Here is a 20,735-nt window from a genome sequence, read left to right on the forward strand (position 1 = left end):
TCAGAGCTGGCTCCCGTTTGGGATATGAGTGACTTTGGATGGTGCCTAAATTAGGCGTGCCAATTTCCTCACCAGGGTGAGAAAAACAGGGGCTCCTAAAAATCTACCCAATATCTTCATTTCCTTGGGGATTAAACCCATGATCTTCAGTTCCTCAGAGAATTGAAAGTAGCAACGAGGAATCCAGTAATTCCTGTTATCTGTAGGCTTTATAAGGCAGTGGTGCCGGCGGAGGTGGCCAGGATCCTGTACTCCAAACACTGCTGCCTTCTCCTGGAGCCCTGAAGCCAGAGCAGTGCTAGGATGTCACAGAAGCTGGCCCCTCTGCTGCTTCTCCTCCTCTCTGTCCAGGGTGCCCTGGCCCTGAGGATCTGTGCCTTCAATGTGCGATCCTTTGGGGAAAGCAAGAAGGAAGACCAGAAGGCCATGGATGTCATTGTGAAGGTCAGTAGCATTCTGGACACCCCTCACAGCCTCTCCCCTGTCTTCAGCTTTAAGAGACTCACGAGAAATTTAACTGAGGTTAGCCCTTAGGTTGAAGGTAGCAGCTGTCTTGGGTCCTCTTAAAAGAGGGTTATGACTGTGCCTCCCTGCAGGATTGTTGGGAGGACTACCTAAGTTGATGAATGTAAAGTTCTTAACGTTTACCCTTGACAGGTAAGGGTTGACTAGTATGATGATTTTTATTACCATTTATTAAAAGCCTATGTCAGGCACTATAAACAGATGATTTCATTTCATAATCCTAATGAGGAAGGATTATTATTCCCCATGCAGCGATGATATATAAAGAAAGATGAAGTAACACTGAACAGCTGGAGGGTGGGGAGCTGCAAAGCCAGCCCAGCCTGGTCTTTCTTTAAAAAATATTTTCGGTAGAGATGAGGTCTCGTTTGTAGCCCCAACTGGTCTTGAACGCCTAGCCTCAAGCAATCCTCCCAGCCATATGGTGTGAGTCATAGCACCTTGCCTCAGCCTGATCTTTTTAACCGTCAGTGAAGATCATTCCCCCCATCCTCAACCCTCCCTCCATCCTCATCCTTCCTTTCTCCCTCTCCCCACCCCAGCATCCTCACCCTTCCTCCCTCTCTTTCTTTCCTTTCTTCCTCTCTTCCTCTTTTCCACTCCCCCCTCAGCCTCCTCTCAACTATCAGTTCTGCTCTTTATCTCCACCTAGGTAATGATTTCTTTGAGTACTATGATCATGCCTAGGGGCAGTGCTCCCTTTCTCTGGAGTCAGTCAACTCTCTTTATCCTACAGGTTAATTTATTTTTGATGCTGGGAACTAAACTCATTCTCAGGACTCTGGAAAGTGAGTCATGAACTTAGTAAACCCCAGAAGCACCACAGTGTGGTGGGAACTCCAGGAGCTCTGGATTCTGATCTCACCTGCCAGCCGCATGAGTTCAGGAGTCCCTTCAACTCCCTGAGCCTCCAGCTCCTTTCCGTACAATGGGGTTACCCCACCTGTAGCACCAGCTGGCTGAGAGAACTCAAGGTGCCTTAGGCGCCCTGCAGCGCCTGCAACAAGGCAAGTATTCACAAACAGGAGCTGCTGCTGTTATTGTTAGGCAAACAGAATTGGAGTGAGGACTGGCAGGCTCTGTTCTTTTTAGACAAGCTTCTCAGATCTGGATGGCCTGGCCCTTTGGACGGTACCCAAGGCCTTCTAAATGTTGTTTAACCAGGATAGCCATGACAAGCCTGTGGGAACCATGCACAGTGCCTCCATGGGAAACCCTGACGTGTGTTTTTTCACATGTGGCCCATGGAGCCGAGGTACCTACTGAGTTCCCATCATCTTCCTCACTGATTCAACCCAGAAAATGTCTCCACAGTCTTAAATGGCCGTCTTTTGTTCTTTAGGAATTCCACTGTAGGGGGTGCCTGTACTCATCATCTCCTGCGTTGCCATGCCCTGCCAGGGGTGTCTAAAGTCTTGGTCAAGGCTGCCTTTCCCTGCCATGGACCCCAAGTAATCCTTCCAACAGGCCATCCCAAAACATTGCAACAGCCACTCAACAGAGTACTCTCAGTCACCCCAGAATGTCAGGCACTCAGAATAGAGCTATTTCTAGGAAATTTATGTTCTTACTTATTACTATGACTTAGGTGGCACTGCCCCTAAGTGAGAAAACTGAGGCTCAGAGTGCAGTCAATTTTCCAGGTTTCCATAGCTAGTAAAGGAGAAGAGCCAGCAGCAAACTCACCCCTAGCAGGTGAGATGCCCTTTCCATTCTCCGGCAGCACTGTACTATCGTTCTGACCTTCACTGGGAGGCTAGAGAGTGAGGGAGCCCTGCCTTCTCTACCCATACTGTGGGCAGCTGTCCAGATGCCAACCCCTGCCTAGCTGAGCCCCCTTCTGTCTGTGTTCTTCAGTTTGTGTCCTTAACAAGCAAAGCTTGTTCATCCAACAAATATTCATTGATGATAGGCCACGTGCCAGACATTCCAAAGCCGTGGAATGTGCCAGGCCCTTAATATGCAACATCCAAGTTCAGCCTCGCAGCCACTCTTATTATTGTGCCCATTTTACAGATGAGGCACTTGGAACTCAGAGAGGTGAAGGGAGTTGGGCAAGGTTATGGAACACATAAGTGGTAGAGTGAGGGCTAGAACCCAGGCTCTTTACTCCCGTGCTGTGCTGCCCTGTGGAGAGGCATGAAATAGGGTTTCAGGAGCCACCTTCTGCCTCAGGTATTTCAAGACCCTTCGAGACCATCCCTTCCTCTCTCCTCAGGCGCACGCATGACACCCCTTGCTGAGATTCCCTCAATTCTAGCCACAATCACTAAATTTCCCCTCACCTCTGGTGAACAGAGTCAGAAATTTGGTTTTAGTCAGGGAAACCTGTTGGTTTCAGGTCTCAGCTCTCAAAGGGCTTTCCCGGGGCCCTCATCCTTGGAGTCTCCTCTTGAGGCAATGGAGCTAGGAGGAATATATTTTTTATGGTAGGAAATATGAGCAAGGAAAACTTGTGTCAAGAATGGCTCTGAAAATGGAATATTTAATGATGGGGAAAAATTCACAACATAATGTTAGGCTAAAAAGCTGTGTGATACCAAATCATATGATACCACAACTGTGTGGTAAATATTGCCACTGTTTGCTGAGCACCTGTTCTGTGCCAGGAACGGGGCTGAGCGTTTTATATCCATCATGTCATTTGATCCCCATGACAACACTATGAGTGGGGTATTATTATTGACCCAGTTCTTGGATAAGGAACTTGGGGGTTCAGGAAGCTTAAGTGACTTAATCAAAGTCAAGACATGAACCCAAGGCCATTTGACTCAAAGTCCCCACACTTTTAGCCAATGGCCTGATCATTGTGATGCCAGTTTTGTAAATAAGCATGGAAATCAAATGGAAAAGTATTTAGATGTGGGGTTATAGGTTGATGATTTTTGTAGTCTTCTCTGTCTTTTCTCTATTTTCCAAATTTTCTATAATAAGAAATACATATATATATATAGTTGTTCTTTTTTTTGGCCAGGGCTAGGTTTGAACCCACCACCTCTGGTATATGGGGCAGGTACCCTACTCCTTTGAGCCACAGGTGCCACCCAAGAAATATTATTTTTAAAATTAGAAAACCACAAAAAAATATTTTTTAAAGGATTGAATAAACAATTTATTCCCATTTTTCTTACAATGCCATAGGAAGATTTAAGAACAGAAAGATGTTTGTGCTTCATGAATTTGGCTTAACTGGTTTCAATATGGTCCTTTCTCCCTCCCTCCCTTCCTCCTTTTCTTTCACTCATGCCAGATACTGTGGCAGGAATCGGAGATAAAGCCAGGCCTAGCATGTTGTCTGGCATACAGCAGCCAGGCCCATGATAAATTTTTGTTGGAGGAATAGATGAACCAATGGATGGGTGAGATTGGTGGATGGTTGAAGGCCAACCAGTCAAATTTACAGATTCCATCTCCAGGAGAATTTTGATGATGGGATCTTCACCTATTGCTCATTGCAGTGTAGATTCTCATTTATAGGATGGATTCCCAGAAGTGCCGAGGAGACCCAAGGGAAGTGGAAATTAGGAATTGCTAGAGATGTGAGGCTCAAAAGTGTTTGTTAAGCAAGGAAAGGGATTGTAATCAGGAAATCTGGAGGCTGAACTCTCTACTCAGGAAAGGGAATCTGATCTGAACCCAGGGTTTGTATTTGCCCTGCACTGATGGGTCACACTCACAGAAGGGACTTGGATCTTTGAGGAGGAGTCACAAGAACATGCTGATTTCCTTGGTTGTTGAATATAGTGATTAAGAAGGGACCTTGTAGTGTAGAGATTATCTCATATTTACTTGGTGTTCAAATTACTAAACCTCAGTGAGCCTCAGAGTATCAACTACTCGGTGGGGATATTAAGAGGTCTGATGTCAAAGGGGTATCATAAAAATTAATGAATCAATAATAAAAGCTAACTTTTATGAAGCTCTTCCTATGTGCCAGGCACTGTATTTTATATAAGATGACTCATTTAACTTATATTAAATAAATTAGAAATGTGCCTGTCATGTTCTGCTAAATTTTGGCCATCAGCTCTTCCCCTACAACTTTCCTCACCAAGCAGTTTTCCTTCTAAAATAACACTACAACTTTTTAAATTATAAAGATATAAAGTTTTAAAATTCTATACTTTTTATAAATTATAAAATAATTCAACTAAGTGAGAAATAATCATTATGGACTATTTTGAAAACACAGAAACATATAAAGAGGGAAAAAATCACCCATTATCCTGTCACTGAAAGACAATGGGTGTTGACATTTGGGTAATTTTCTTATGGGTGTCTTTTTTTGTGTAAAAATAAATACATAAGTCTGCATCTATTAATATTTTGCAGCATGGATACCATTCTATGCCATTGGTTTTTGTATTCTGCTTTTATACTAGAAACATTTCCCATGATGTTCATATTCTTTTAAAACGACTCAGGTGGCTCACACCTGTCATCCTAGCACTCTGGGAGGCCAAAGCTGGCAGATTGCTTGAGCTCACAAGTTCGAGATCATCCTGATCCAGAGCAAAACCCCATCTCTAAAAATAGCTGGGAGTAGAGGCAGGCGCCTGTAGTCCCAGCTACTTGGGAGGCTGAGGCAAGAGGATCACTTGAGCCCAGGAGTTTGAGGTTGCTGTGAGCTATGATGCCACAGCACTCTACCGAGGGCAGCAAAGTGAGACTCTGTCTCAAAAAACAAACAAACAAAAACAAATATGACTTTTAATGCTATGTAATATGCTATCCTGTGTTTGCAACATACAAACACCAGGATCCCATACACAGAATGCCCCTGTGGTCACCAAAGGTTAGTCTGTTGCCCACCCTGAAGGAAGCTCTGCCGTGTTCTCTGCTTGGTCTTTCTCACCTTTCAGGAGCAGCTCCTCCTTGGAGCCTTCCCTAATAATTACTCCAAAAGTAATTATTAATAATTATTCCTCCACATTTCCACAGCTTGTGACTCTGATTTAGCACAAAATCTATTTGCCTCACATTATAGCTAGTTGTTGCCATTTGTCTCTCTTAGGGACTATATTTTAACAGTTAGTATAATGGGCTTCGCAGTCACACAGTCCTGAGTCCAAATCCTGGCTCCAACACTTATCCTGGCTGTGTGCCTTTAACCTAGTCACTTAACCACTCTGGGCTTGGTTTCTGTCTATGTTTAATGGGCTTATAATTATAGTCATCTCATAGGGCTGTTGTGAGGCTCAGAGTAGGTTATCAATAAATGTTAGCTTTTATAGTTATTGTCATTGTAGTCACACCTCTTTATTTCTGTAGTATCCAGCCTGCTGCCTTTGCTTCCAAAAGGCTTAGTAAGTATTTATTAATATCATTATCATTATTGTAATTATTCAAGCAGAGCCAAAAGGTAGGATGTGAGGGGGTCACGATTGTGAGCTCTGGACTTAGACGCCGAGGTTCAGATTCTGCCTGGGTCACTTTGTAGCTGCATGCTGGACGATTTACTCCACTTTCCCTGAGCCTCAGGCTCCTTGTCTTTAAAACAGACATAATAAAAACACCAACCTCAGGGATTCCTTCATTTAGTACAGTGAAGAAATTAGATCATTTTAATAAGCACCCAATATAATACTTAAAACACAGTAAGTGCCCAATAAAAGGTTTTATTATTTATGGCAACTGGCCTCAAATCCCTAGGAATTCTCTCTCGGCAGGTCATCAAACGCTGTGACATCATCCTCCTGATGGAAATCAAGGACAGCAACAACATGATCTGCCCCATGCTGATGGAGAGGCTGAACGGGTAAAGTTGGGGGAGGGTAGGCCCCGGGGGCTCGGGGTTACGTGTGCAAGGACATCTGCAAAACCACGGGAACTGAAAGTAGCGTGAGAGCCTGCACTTGACCACCAGGTCACATGGCCGACACCACCTAGGCTTCCAACTCCCTTAGCTATGTTCCTGAGAACTTTCTCAACTGGTCTGTTTTAATGTGATAAAGCAGAATAGGGGAGATAGCTGGGGAGCCAGGACAGAGAGAGAAGTGAACAAAGCAGACAAGAGGCTGAGCTAAAAGTATTGTTAGAAACAGTATGTTGGGGGAAAAGGGAAATCAAGTAATAGAACTATTGCCAAAAAAAAAGAGAGAGAGAGAGATTGAAACATAGAAGAAAGGGTCAATGACACTGGAATATTATGCAGCTATTAAAAATCATGCTCACTACAAAGTAAGTTAAAGCCACATATTCCCTCAGGGAAAGGTAGCCACAATATTTTGAAAAAAATCAAGTTCAAAATTGTAGGCAGAACAGCCTATATTACTGACCACATTACATGAATAAGGGTGTGTTTGTGTTTGCAAGAGCCTAGAAGAAAGACTGGAAAGATGTGCTCCAAACTGTTTATAGAAGTTTCTGAGAGGTTCGATTGGAGAGCCATTTTGAAAGGGGTCAGGAAAAGGGGGAGCCCCCTTACTTTTTTTATAATACTTCTGTGTACTTTGAATATTTTGCAATATGTCCAAATTGATTTTGTATTTTAAAGAATAATAAGGACAAAAAATGAATGTCCTCAAATTATTTTTAATGGATTTGTATGATTTATGATTTATATTCTTTCTTAAATTATTTATTTATATTACAAAATATAAATTTAGGAAGTACAAGTGTTTTTGCTACAAGAACATCTTATAAAAGGCATAAGTCAGGGCTATATTCTTTCTTAAAGAATGATCAGCAGATCTGCCCACCTGCAAATAACCCCAGAATGAGTTAAAAATATACATTCATGTGCCGCTGGTCTATTGGATGAGAATATCTGTGAGAGGGAAACTTGTGTTTTAACAAGCTTCCCTGTTGATTCCGATGCACCCTAATGTTTAAAGGCTTCTAATGCAATTTCTGTTTGTAGATTTAAGATTAAACAACAAACTAGAGTATATAATATATACCATGTTAGCTGGATCACATTTTTTAAAAAATGTGAAAGATTCAAAGGAAATGCACCAAATTGTTGATGGTGCCTATCTCAGAATTTAAATGTTATTTTTTGTGTGTGTTCTCTGTATTTTCCAAAATTTTTACAGGGAGTCTGATACATTCCCCCTTTTTCTTATAAAATTTCTTAAACATGCTTAAAGCAAAGAGAAAATTCTAATAACCAGCCATGTATCTACTCCCAAGATTTAACGCATAGTAACATTTGGCTATTATTTTACTTGAATCATTAGAAAACTTCACATCATTTGTTAGCAATGCAGAGTCAATCCAGACTCATTAGGCCAGGGAGTGCGGGGAGCAGCTCTGAATTCACGTCTCAATACAGAGGGCCTCTTACGCTCCCTGCCCCTTCTCTAGGCCTCAGTTTCTCATCTGAAAATTAAAGGAATGAAGCGAGCTTATTCTTCTTAGCCTCAGCAAGTCTTCTGTCTCTGAATCTGATCTCTGACAATGAGAGATGTTGTGTAGCACACGGTTTAGGAGTTCACACTTAGTTCAGACCCCCTGGGTCTGGATGCAGCTATGCCATAAACTTGGACAAGTGATGAGCTTCTTGGTGTCTTATTATCTTCATTATTAAATTGGGGCTGGTAATAGAACAATGTTCCTGGCATGTCATGATAATGAAATCATGCCTGCACATGTTTTGAGCAGTGCCTGACACATAGTTGGGGGATCAATAAGTGCTAGTGGTATCTATCACTAGTAAAAGGAAGGGAATTATAATGGCAGGGGATGGTCCAGGGGCCACATGTGACAGCTATCATTGATACCCTGACTATAGGCCAGATTGCCTGTGAATCTATTTGCATGTGCTATTTCACCTGCTCCCCAGAGCAGCCCTGGGGGTAGGTACTATTTCTGCTTCCCCATAGCTTAAGGTACTGAGGTACAGAGAGGAGGGACCTGCCGAAGGTCACCCAGCCAGTAAATGATCATATCTGAATCCAAATCTAGTGCTCTATTTGCAGCCTTCTCAGACTTCCTTGGCATGGCACCAGCCAGTGACTGAGAGGACAGGTGGGCTCCAGCCAAGTCTTTCCCCCAGTAGTGTCTTGGCGCTCTCCAACCTGTCTAGACTGTGCCTTGGACTCCAGGCAGAGCCAAGCCTGTTTGTCTCTCTCAGTCACCTTGCAGCTGAGTCACCACAAGCAATTCTCCAACACAGGACTTAGCAGGCTAGATTCAGAATGAGGCCAGCCTCCTCAAGTGGAAAGCCCAGCAGAATCTACTGTGCACACTCCTGGGGCCCCAGTGGCTGGGTCTGCCTTAGACAAATGCGTTGGAAGTCCCAGAAATTTCTTTAGGGTCTAAGTTGGCCCCTAAATTGGCTTATTTCCAACTGAACCTGAGACTATGCACAGCTTCAGACATGCCCTAAATCTTTTGTGGACAAATAGAATGAAACTGTGTCACGTTCTGCCCAGAGCGGACTTATCAGCAGATTTGGCAAACACACACACACACAAAGACCCCAATTTCCCTGGTCTAGATGAGAGGCAAGGTCAATGGAACTTCATGGCTGAATCCCCAGCCCCCAAGATGTAAATGACGATTTGAAATTATAGTCCAAGGACCTGTGAAAAAATGCCTGGTGATTTTCAGAGGAGAGAATGTTCCTGCACACCATAAATGCTCAGGAGTGGTGCCTGGATGTCGACGGGTGATCTGATGAGGATCACTCTACGAGAACTGCAGGCGCAGCCATGGGTCAGCCAGAGCTGGGTCTGGAGTTGATTCTGGGCCTGAATGGTCTTCTATGGTCTCAATGGCCTCCCACAAGTGCAGGCCAAAGCATGTGGGTTTGGGGTGAGTTAGATGTAGATTCAAATCCCATTGCAAACTAGAAAAGGGGATAACTGTAAAAAGAAGTACTAACCTCATGAGGCAAGAAATAATGGCTGTAAAGATCCTGGCAGATGCTATACTGTAGTTAACGGTGGCCCTTTCTATTGGAATCAAAGATTATGGATGAACAGCAGCCTTCCATGTGCTGTCAGTGGGTAGATGGAGGCAGCCTGGAGGGAGGGAAATGTATATAGTAGGAGAATGTTAATTCTTTAATATGCAATGTGAAATCTTTATATTTTCTAGAAATTCAAGGAGAGGTATAACATACAACTATGTTATTAGCTCTCGGCTTGGAAGAAACACCTATAAAGAACAATACGCCTTTCTCTACAAGTAAGTATAATCTATATTCCTGGGAACACGGTCCACTAATAAATTATGAATTGAATCAAAATGCCATTCTTTACTTTAAAACCAGGCTTTGATCTCTAATTGGTTCTCAATGTTGATCAAAACAATTGCTATCAAAACTGGGACTGATGCAAAGTATTAACTCTTCAAACTAAAAATCACAAGCATCCTCCTAACCCTTAATTTGTTGGTTGGCTCAATGGTTGCCTGGGTCAGAGGCCCTTTATTCCTCATAGTCATACCTGGCCCACAGCTGGAAAGCTGAGCTGCCTGTGCAGCTGACTCCTGAACTTCATATTCTTGTCTTCTTCCTACTAGTAATTTGTTTTAAGTCTGAACATTAACTTGTGGGTGCCCCCAGATAACTAGTATGGCTCAGGTTCTTAGCTCTCAAGGGCCCTGGCTGGTGAGAAGGGTTGACTCAGCCTTGTTTTCAGGCAAAAGATACCTTTCTGCCCACGAGTCTTCTCTGGAGAAGACAAAGTCATGGGAACTTACATCTCTGCTTCTTGGAAGAAGAAAACAACTGACTCAACAAGGGGGCTTCCTTTTCTCTCTTCCAGGGAAAAACTGGTATCTGTGAAGAAAAACTACCTCTACCATGACTATCAGAATGGAGACACAGATGTATTTTCCAGAGAGCCCTTTGTGGTCTGGTTCCAGTCACCTCACACTGGTGAGATACAAAGGCTCCTCTTGTCTGTGACCTCCCCAGCAGCCCATGAAAGGGCCACAGCCCTGGGAATGAGCACAGGTTTATGCAGTGTTTTTAGGGAGGCATTAGGTTGGAGATGACAGTGCATTGCATCCCCTCATGCCTGAATGTATAGGATACAGGTCAGTTTGATGACACCAGGCTTGCTTGTTAGAATGCCGTAACTGAAGGCCTCCCCAGTCTGGGACATACCTTCTGGAATCAAGGTAGCTCTACTCTCTTTGGAGCATTTAGGCTTACAAATATTATTTAGTACAATTCCTTGGTCCCTGCCAAGTACAACTCTTCCTTCATTCTTTTTTTTTCTTTTTTTGAGACAAAGCCTCTAGCTGTCACCCTGGGTAGAGTGCTGTGGCATCACAGCTCAGAGCAACCTCCAACTCCTGGGCTTAAGCGATTCTCTTGCCTCAGCCTCCCAAGTAGCTGAGACCACAGGCGCCCGCCACAATGCCCAGCTATTTTTTTGGTTGCAGCCGTCATTGTTGTTTGGCGGGCCCGGGCTGGATTCGAACCCGCCAGCTCAGGTGTATGAGGCTGGTGCCTTAGCTGCTTGAGCCACAGGCACCGAGCCTCTTCCTTCATTCTTAAAAATCCTAAGGGATGGCTACCAAAGGTGAACCCCCAGCCTAGAGGCTCACCCTCCCTCTTGGAGCCACAGACTGCAGGGAGAAAGGAAATCCAACTGTGTTGCTCCCTGAACTGTCCCAATAGAACCTGAATTGGTCCCTGATTAAGGGCTGGCCTCCTGTAATCCTACATGGTAGGAAATGGGAGTGTCTCCACTTTATACTACGTGTTTGAGGAAACAGAGATTCAGAAAAGTGAAGCCAGTTGCCCTAGTCATTCAGCTATTGAGATGAGCCAGGATCGTAACCCCAGCAACCACCTCAGGAGCCCATGCTCTTAACCAGTTTGTATCGCTTAATGAAAAGTCAAGAGTTTGGTTTGCAGATTGCAACTACATGGAATCAAGTATTTTTTCAGTACCTACCATATGCCAGGCTCTGTGAGGGTACCAGAAAAAGAAAAAGATAAGATTCCTGTCCTCATGAAGTTGTACTGTAATAGGGGAAACAGATCATGAACAGAGTTATAAGTATGTACCTATTACAGCAATGTAAACATCCTGAACTATGAAGTTAACCATTTTTGCTCAGGGTTAATTAGCTCTGGGGCAAGAAAACAACAATTTCAGGAAAAACAACATGGGAAAGCAGTGGGAAAATTCCCAGGAGAAAAAGAAAAGGAGGAGGGGGCTACTCAGAGTAGGACATGCCCTTCAGAGAGCACATGTAATAAGTCTTTGTCATGTACATAATTCCATGTGGCTGACTAGGACAGTGTTTAGAGAGCTCCCCAGAATAATTATTTCCTCCTGAGAGAGTCCTGAGTCTTTGTGAACAGCTAAATAAACCTGTTTGTCCTGAGCCTCCACCCTTCCACCTTTCCCTTTTCCCTGCCCCTCCTTCTCTCCCCTGGAATAGCACCCTTGTTACAAGTTTTCACTCTTTTCTTTTTTTTTTTTGCAGTTTTTTTTTGGCCTGGGCTGGGTTTGAACCCACCACCTCCGGTATATGGGGCCAGCGCCCCACTCCTTTGAGCCATAGGCACCGCCTACAAGTTTTCACTCTTTTACACTCTTTTTCACTCTCTTATATCCCCTTGATCTGGGATTAAAGACCATGGAGTTGACTATTCAGGTATCTTTTCTTTCATTCATTCATTTATGCAAGAATTCATCTATTCATGCATTCAGTCAACAGACATTTTTGAGTACCTCCAATGTGCCAGGCACTGGAAGCAAGAGGGTGAAAAGACAAATAGCCTGCCCTCCCAGATCTTAGGTTCTAGTGCATGAAGAAAAGTAATTTCAGAGCATAAAGGAAGTAATAAGCAGGGGGTGTTCAGGAGTGGAGTGAGGGGTGGAGACTATCTTAGGTGGGGCCTCTTGGAGATGACATTGGTTTGTGACCTGAAGAAGGCAGCCATGCAGAGGACTGGAGGAAGGGCATTCCAGAAAGAGGCACAGTGAACAGAAAAGACCAGAGGTGAGAAAGAGGTTGGAGTGTTCAGGGGCCCCCAGAGAGCTTGGGGACTGAAGTGGAGGCCTGAGGAGGAGTGTTAGAGATGAGGCTGGTGGCAGAGTGCTGGGTGGAGCCCTGGCCTCTGCTGTGGGACTTAAGTAGTGACACTTCCACCCCCCAAACACAACCCCTTACATCAGAAGGTAGAGGTGGGGATCCAGGCAGAGAATGAGGGGACCATCCCAGGAGGAGGTGCTCAGCTGGGCAAGACAGGGCTTTCAAGGCACCCGCACCACCACACTCAGACTCTCTCAGTTTTCAGATACTTCATAAAAGACCATTTCAATTTCTGAATAACTTTTCAGAGCTTTTATTCCTGATTACAAAAGGAGTATAAACTGATAAGTCTCACTTGTTTTCTAATTAGAATTTTTTTTTTTTTAGTACGAAAGCCAAACAGGCTTATTATTTTTTAAAAAATAGAACCGGGTGGCGCCTGTGGCTCAACGTGTAGGGCGGCGGTCCCATATGCCGGAGGTGGCGGGTTCAAGCCCAGCCCCGGCCAAAAAAAAATAAAAATAAAAATAAAAATAAATAAAAAATAGAACCATAAATATATACAATATTTATTTGTCATTTTAATAAATAAAGATGAAAAATACATCGGGGGAAAAAGAAAATACAAGTTTGCAAAAAAAAAAAAAAAAACAAAAACAAAAAAACCCTAGAAAATACTAGCACCCACGGTGCCAGCAAGGAACATTGTCTACCGGCTTTCTCTTAGCTATGAAGGACAAGTGGGAGAAAAAAGTCTTTCATGTACTAAAAATAAGCAGCCTAATGAGCCTAAGATCATGAAAATCTCAGCCACTGGCTGGAACCTCTAAGAACTGTGGACCCAGCCCATGCCTTCTGAGGGAGGGGGAAGAGCCTGTTTCCCTAAGCAGTGTTGGGGGGCCTTGAGAGGGGAAGTGTGTGACCTCTGCCTCTTCCTGTTCCTCAGCTGTCAAAGACTTTGTGATTGTCCCCTTGCACACCACCCCAGAGACATCTGTTAAAGAGATCGATGAGCTGGCCGATGTCTACCTGGATGTGAAACGCCGTTGGAAGGCAGAGGTGATGACCTTTATGTTTGCCAAATTCCCATCTAAGCAGGGGCAGTCTGGCTCTTGAGTGGGATGAGCACTTCTCTAGGGACGGTGAGGGGGGCAGGGCATATGCACGTCACTACTACCTCACTGCTTCATTTTAGGCCTTTCCTCAGTCCTAAATATCCTTGTTTGCTAAATCTGCCTGGTGCTTTCCGTGGGGGCCCTGGGAATTCATACGCTGCACCCTTAGTAATGGATGGCCCCCACTTACTGAGGGAACAGCTGGTACCAGGCACCAACTGAGTCTTGACATGGTCAAGTTTATTTAATCTTCCCAATAATCCCACGAGGTAGCTACGGCACTTTCATCATTGCCATTTTGCAGTTAAGAAGGATGAGGCATAGAGAGGTCAGGAGTTTTTTCCTTGCAACCAACAGCATCTTAACACAGCTCATGAAAAAGAGAAACAATGTGTTGGTTTGTATAACTAAAATGTCTGGGTGTAGTTCAGGCATAGCTGGATCCAGGGCTCAGAAGAGGGAATCAGGGCTTGGTTTGTCTTTTCCTTCCCATCTCTTGGCTCTCCTTTCCTCCATGTGGGCTTAATTCTCAGGCCAGTGCCACCCTTGGGGTGGATGAACCAGCAGCCTGTAGACTCAATCAACTGACAAGTTTTCTTCCCCGTGGTGCAACCAATACCCCAAGATTGAGTCTCTTTGGCTCTGAATGGGTCACATGCCCATCTCCTAGCGCATCAGTGTGATCAAGAGGCTGAGATACGCTGGTTAAATCTGTGTCAGCTGCACCCCCTTCTCCTGGGCAGAGGCGGAAAAGGGAGGGGTAGTTTCCCCAAAGGAACTTGGGGTGCTGTTTTTACGGAAGGAGACGGACATTTTCCGTCCCTATAGGCCTCAATTATGTCAGCTTTTGGAAGATGGGGATGCTGTAAGAGTCTGTGAAAGCTCTTGGGGAATACGGAAGTGCTCCAGAGGCTGCTGCTTCCATATTCCTCTTTTCTTCTTCCAGAATACGACCCCTGTGATCTCCCTTCCTCCTCCTCAGTTCCGCTGTTCAAAGTGCAAAATGAGTCAAGTAAAGTGTAACGTAGTTGATCAGCACTAGGGCATAGAGAAGATAAGGGGTGGATTTCAGCGCTTATCAGTAAACAGGTTCATTCATTTATTCATTCTAAAAGTTGTTCATTCATTCAATTAGGATGCATTGAGGGTCAGGCTGTGAGGCATCAGTGGCCCAAAACTCTTGTCATGCCAGGTCTTGTGAGGCAAGATCAGGATGTAATTCTTTACTTCACTACTTGAACCTCCTGGCCATGTAGCCTAGGACAGGTCACTTGATCCCTCAATTTAGTTTTTACAGAAGATAATGGGCCCTTCACTGTTGTGAGGTGTAACTTAAACTTTAAAAGCACTTAATGCTGGGCCTGGCAAATAGGAAATGAATGTTCAGCAAGTCATGCCTTATATTAGTAGAAGCTGGTGATAACTCATGTTAAGGATGACATTCTGTCCTCAACTGTGCCCATCAATCTCATGGGAAACTTCGATTGTCCAGGTCAAAATAAAATGTTCTCGAAGAAAAGTTTTAAGTCAGCAATACCCCCCCCCAAACAATAGTACAAACAAGGAAATCTGACACTTCCTCTGTTTTGTGGAATGTTAAAATTCTGTTCCAAGAGCCTTGCAGGGAAAAATTTTTCCAAGATAGAAAGTTTCCGATGTTGGCCTTTGGGTGAGGGTGGACATCTCACTCTATGCCCACCTCTCCTTAATATTCATTCCATTTCCTCACAGGCTGACTTTCCGTAGGAATAAGTTTCCAACTTCAAAACAATACAAGAAAAAGGGTGGTGCCAAGCCTGTCATACGCCACCCAAGTTCATTTTTCCTGCTTGGAAACAAAAGGCATTGATTCATTCATATGTTTATAACCTACAATAATTTGAGCTAGAGACAAAAGATCAAGGATATATTAGCTGGATTCTTTTATCCCCACCTAACTGCATGCTGAATTATAGAGATGTGGTGACTAAGAACAGCAAACATCCTCCTTCCCATTTAACACCCTCCCTGGCACAGTTGCTTGTCAGATACTCATCAAAACTGTGACTCACTTTTAAACTATGGCCCTTTCATTTAAAAAGCAAAAAGAAAATTAAGAAAGACGCTGTAGTAACTTGCTAGGGCTGCCATAACAAAGTGCTATACCCAAGATTGGGTGGCTTAAACAACAAATTATTTCCTCACAGTTCTGGAGCTACAATTCCAAGGTCAAGATGAGCCAGTGCAGTGGCTCACGCCTGTAATCCTAGCACTCTGGATATGTTTGGATTGCTTGAGTTCAGTAGTTAGAGACCAGCCTGAGCAAGAGTGAGACCCTGTCTCAACTAAAAATAGAAAAACTGAGGCAGGAGGATCTCTTGAGCTCAGGCGTTCAAGGTTGCTGTGAACTGTAAGGATGCCATGACACACCCAGGGCAACTAGAGTGAGACTCTGGGCTCAGCGCCAGTAGCACAGTGGTTATGGCACCAGCCACACACACCCAGGCTGGTGGGTTCAAACTCGACCTGGGCCAGGTAAACAACAATGACAACTGCAACAACAACAAAAAAATAGCCAGGCCTTGTGGTGGGCATCTGTAGTCCCAGCTACTTGGGAGGCTGAGGCAAGAGAATCTCTTAAGCCCAAGAGTTTGAAGTTGCTGTGAGCTGTTACACCATTGCACTCTAATGAGGGTGACATAGTGAGACTGTGTCTCCAAAAAAAAAAGTGAAACTCTATCTCAAAAACATAAAACAAACAAACAAACAAAAAAAAAAAAACCCAGTGTGTCAGTAGGGTTGGTTTCATTTGGGGACTTTTCCTCTTGGTTCATAATCTTCCCCAACCTTTTCTTTATAAGGACATCAGTCATATTGCATTAAAGCCCACCCATCTGACCTCACTTTACCATAATTACCTCTTTAGAGACCCTATCTCCAAATACATTCACATTCCAAAGTACAAGGGATTAGGACTAGGAATTAGGACATGTGAATTTGGCCTTCCCTGATCCCCCCCCCCCCCCCCGCCAAATACACACACAGCTCAGCCCATGACAGACCCCTTTGTTTACTGGACTTGGGAGGTGGAGTCTTGTCTAGCAGTCCCAGGTGAAAGCATTCTGCAATAGTGTCTACCAGGTGACGGTTCCAAATTGTGTCTTTCAGAATTTCATTTTCATGGGTGACTTCAATGCTGGCTGCAGCTATGTCCCTAAGAAGGCTTGGAAGAGCATCCGCTTGAGGACTGACCCCAGGTTCGTTTGGCTGATTGGGGACCAAGAGGACACCACAGTCAAGAAGAGCACCAGCTGTGCATATGACAGGTAGGGGCCCCTGCAGGAAGTGGCTAGCCCACACAGTGCTTGGTGTGCGCAGGAGATGCAGCCCCCTTGGGGCTTGGAGAGCTGAGTCAACTAAGTGCCGGGACCTTCCACGAGGAACCTTGTGCAGAGTATGAACTCCATGACCTTGTGCAGTGGTCCTGAGCACTGTCACTTTGCAGAGGTTTAAGCACCGGCTTTGGTGTCGGACATGCCTGTATTCAAGTTCTTACTCTACCACGTAGTATATCTGTGAGCAAGAGATTTAAGCTTTCTGTATCACATCTCCTCCCTGTAAAACGGAGATTACAGTGATGCTTCACTCACAGAGATGTGTTCAATGTAAAGCTGCTGGGACAGGACCTAGCATGTGGCAAGTACTCAAGACATTCATCAGCTGTTAAGTTTTCCATCATAAGGATTTACCACAGTTTATTCACTCAACACCCATCATTAGGCATTTGGTTAGTACCAAATGTTTAAATGCTATTTAAATGCTGCTGACATGACTTCCTATAAGTGCATTTTGTACATACACTGATGATTTCCTCAGGGTACACCCCTGCCAAATGCAACCATTAGTGCACGGGTATTATAAAGTTTTACTGCACATTCCTAAATGCAAATGTATACATTTAAATAATAGCTTCCTTTGTATTTCAAAGTCTCTATGGGGATTTTCAAGCAACTTTCAACTTTGCTCCTTCAATCTGGAGAGAGGGGGAGTGCCTTGAGGTGTGAACATTAGTGACCTTCTAGAGCAGAGACCACAGGCAGGGAAGCACAGAGGAGCCTGGCCCCATGGCAGCCAGTGGCGGCAGTTCCCAGAGCTTAGCCCGCCTCTGAGGAAGCCTGAGATGGCCCTCTGCGAGAGAGCAACTCGCTTTTACTTCTCAAGTTTTGAGGTCTGCCTTTCGTTTCCATCCCATAACCTTTGTTCCTCTTGGGACTTTTGGGGCTGGTGTTTTCTTTGCAGAAGTCATCACCCTGCAAAGCAGAAACCAAAGGTGGGAAACTGCAGGAGACTGAGTGCCCAGAGTGCCTCTTACCCACTTTGAAGAGTTTCCAGCACAGCTGGGGAGACAGCTGCCCACTCACTGTCCATGCCCCCAGGTGTGATCTTGGGCAGGTCAAGTTCCTTCTCTACTCCATTCCTCTCCCCTGGCAAAGGACGGGGGTGGGAGGGTAGCATAGATGTGGTAGAACTTATCATAAGGAGAGACATCTATAATTGATCAGGTAGGGTGGCAGAAGAGGTGAAAAAGATGTTTACTAAAAGAACCCTAATTTTGTACACATGTATGCCAAACGATGGTGGGATTGAACATGATTTTATTTTCTTTTTTTAAATATTTTTTAATTTTACAATTTTATTTTATTTTATTTTAATTAATTTATTTTGCAGTTTTGGCCAGGGCTGGGCTTGAACCCGCCACCCCCGGTACATGGGGCCAGTGCCCTAGTCCTTGAGCCACAGGCGCCAGCCCTTGAACCTGATTTTCTTAAAGATTAATTTCTTATTTTTATGCTCTGAATTTTCTGTTTTCCATAACAACATATTTAACTTCTGTGGTTTTGAAAAAGCTGCAAAAATGATATTAAAAAATGGAGTTAGATGAGGTGGCTTCATTTCTGGTCTTTGTTCTGTGTTATGATATTTACTGGCCACTTCCCATGTGCTGAGCACTGGGGGACAAATAAAAGTGGCCAGGACCCAGCCGGGGCCAACCTGAGAAAACTTAGTGTGAACAGCTGACTGAGCCATGCATGTCCCTGGAAGACATCAGAATCAGATGAGCTTTAAATACGTTGTTCTTTGCTCTCTGAATCTTAAAAAATGTTGTCCAACCTAATATGAGGAGTTGATATTTGGGTTGAGTTGAAAGTTAACCATGGTGGTGGTGTTAGCAAACATGGAAACCAAAACCACTGGTGAGAAGAAGGAAAAGCCCAATGGATAGTCGTGAAATAACAGTGGAATTCAGTGAGTCACTCAGGACCACATAAAACTCCAATTGCATTACTCAATTGGGGTAGAGTCTGTTTCTAAACCTCATTTAAGTACCATGTTCCCATTTTTCACCATCACTGTAAAGTACTTGTACTGTGGTTTTTCTTTGTTTTTCTTTTAATCCATTACTTTCTTACTGAAATAAAACAATTTTTAAAGGAAATTTTGCAACATTGATGTAAGAATAAGCATCATTTGTCATAAATGGAACTTTTAAAAATTTTAATAAATGTAAAAATTTTGAATCAGGCTCAGTGCCCATCTCACAGTGGTTATGGCGCCAGCCACATACACCAAGGCTGGAGGGTTCTAACCCAGCCTGGGCCAGCTAAGCAACAATGACACTTGCAACAGAAAAATAGCTGAGTGTTGTGGTGGGTGCCTGTAGTCCCAGCTACTGGGGAGGCTGAGGCAAGAGAATTGCTTAAGCCCAAGAATTAAAGGTTGCTGTGAGCTGTGATGCCATAGCACTCTACTGAGGGCGATATAGTGAGACTCTGTAAAATTTTTTTTTTGTTTTGAATCAAAAAAACAAGCCCAGTATAAACTCCATAGTGTTAAATTCTGCCTTAATTCCTTTGCTTGCACAAGAGATTGCAGCTTGCTCTCTTTGTAAAAATGGGGGTTTAGGAAAATAGTAGAGCACCTACCTGAGAATTTGTCCATAATTGAATGAGGAAACATGAAAGATAATTGAAAAGAGACAACTTTCTCAATATTCAAATCATTGTTGTATGGTGTAGTTTTCATGTGGCATATAAAATCTTCTTTTGTGCCACCAGGGACACCTGCCAACACTGTCCTGGTGTCCACAGAGCCATGGCGGGAAATGATCCTATTCCGCACTTGGAATAGGGGCTTTGTTTTCTAGCATCACTCGCTAAAACCAGGTCTAGACTTTGAGAACCACATGAAAGGGCCTAGGTGCTCAAACCAACCTTGGCTTGATCTCAGAAATCAACAAGGTGGATTAACACAACTGCCCTCCTTCCCTTGTTCCAGGATCGTACTTAGAGGGCAAGAGATCATCAGTTCTGTTGTTCCCCAGTCCAGCAACATCTTTAACTTCCAGGAAGCTTACAAACTGACTGAAAAGGAGGTAAGGCTGCCATCCTGTCCCTCTGTGCCACCATCCCGAAAAGATGGGTTGGCGTCATCCCTTGAGGTCACCTCTGAGGACACAGCATTGGGCCATTAGACCTTGAGTCTCAATGCCCATGATTCTGGGATTTGAGGACCTGCCGAAAGTTCTGATTGAGTTGGTGTGAGCTCTTTTGGGTGATTTCTGGCACCATTTTCCCTTCCTGTTCCTGAATTTGTTCATTACTGAAATAAAAGCATCTCCTTGGTCTTTCCTAATTCCCAAACCTGCCTTCCGTTTCTCCTCACAGGCCCTGGACGTCAGCGACCACTTTCCAGTTGAATTTAGACTACAGTCTTCAAGGGCCTTCACCAACAGCAAAAAATCTATTGCTCCAAGAAAGAAAACAAAGGCCAAACGCACCTAGATACGAGGGTGCCATTTGATTAAACAGTTCTTGCCTCTAAATAAAATGGCTCTAACAGGTATGAACTGCTTCCCGCACTTCAGAAACAAGACTGGTCCAATTGCTTTCATTTTTCAACCTGAATTTATTCTTTCTGGAGCCAAATTGGAAGGAGAGTTGTTCATTATCCCTCTTGGGCTCACACCTGACCATCCTAGTCCAAAAGGGTGGTCTTCATGCTCTGAGTTAGAGCCCCACCTGCTGCCACCGGGGCCTGCTCAGCTCTGCCCAAGAGGCTGCAGGACGCACACCAGTTTCCAGACCTCATCCCTGGGCCATGAGCAGG

General features: G+C 44.2%; 1 protein-coding gene across 1 annotated transcript; it reads left to right on the plus strand.

Moving 5' to 3' along the window:
* DNASE1L3 (deoxyribonuclease 1 like 3) lies at window positions 1-20,468 on the plus strand. Its single transcript, XM_053599975.1, has 8 exons — window positions 1-444; window positions 6,195-6,283; window positions 9,571-9,660; window positions 10,242-10,354; window positions 13,421-13,533; window positions 16,737-16,894; window positions 19,905-20,001; window positions 20,294-20,468. The coding sequence occupies exons 1-8, from the start codon at window positions 304-306 to the stop codon at window positions 20,408-20,410; spliced, it is 918 nt and encodes a 305-aa protein (XP_053455950.1). The 5' UTR covers window positions 1-303; the 3' UTR covers window positions 20,411-20,468.
* The last annotated feature ends 267 nt before the right edge of the window (window positions 20,469-20,735 follow it).

The sequence above is a fragment of the Nycticebus coucang genome, chromosome 8, assembly GCF_027406575.1.
Source record: "Nycticebus coucang isolate mNycCou1 chromosome 8, mNycCou1.pri, whole genome shotgun sequence".
NCBI lineage: Eukaryota > Metazoa > Chordata > Mammalia > Primates > Lorisidae > Nycticebus > Nycticebus coucang.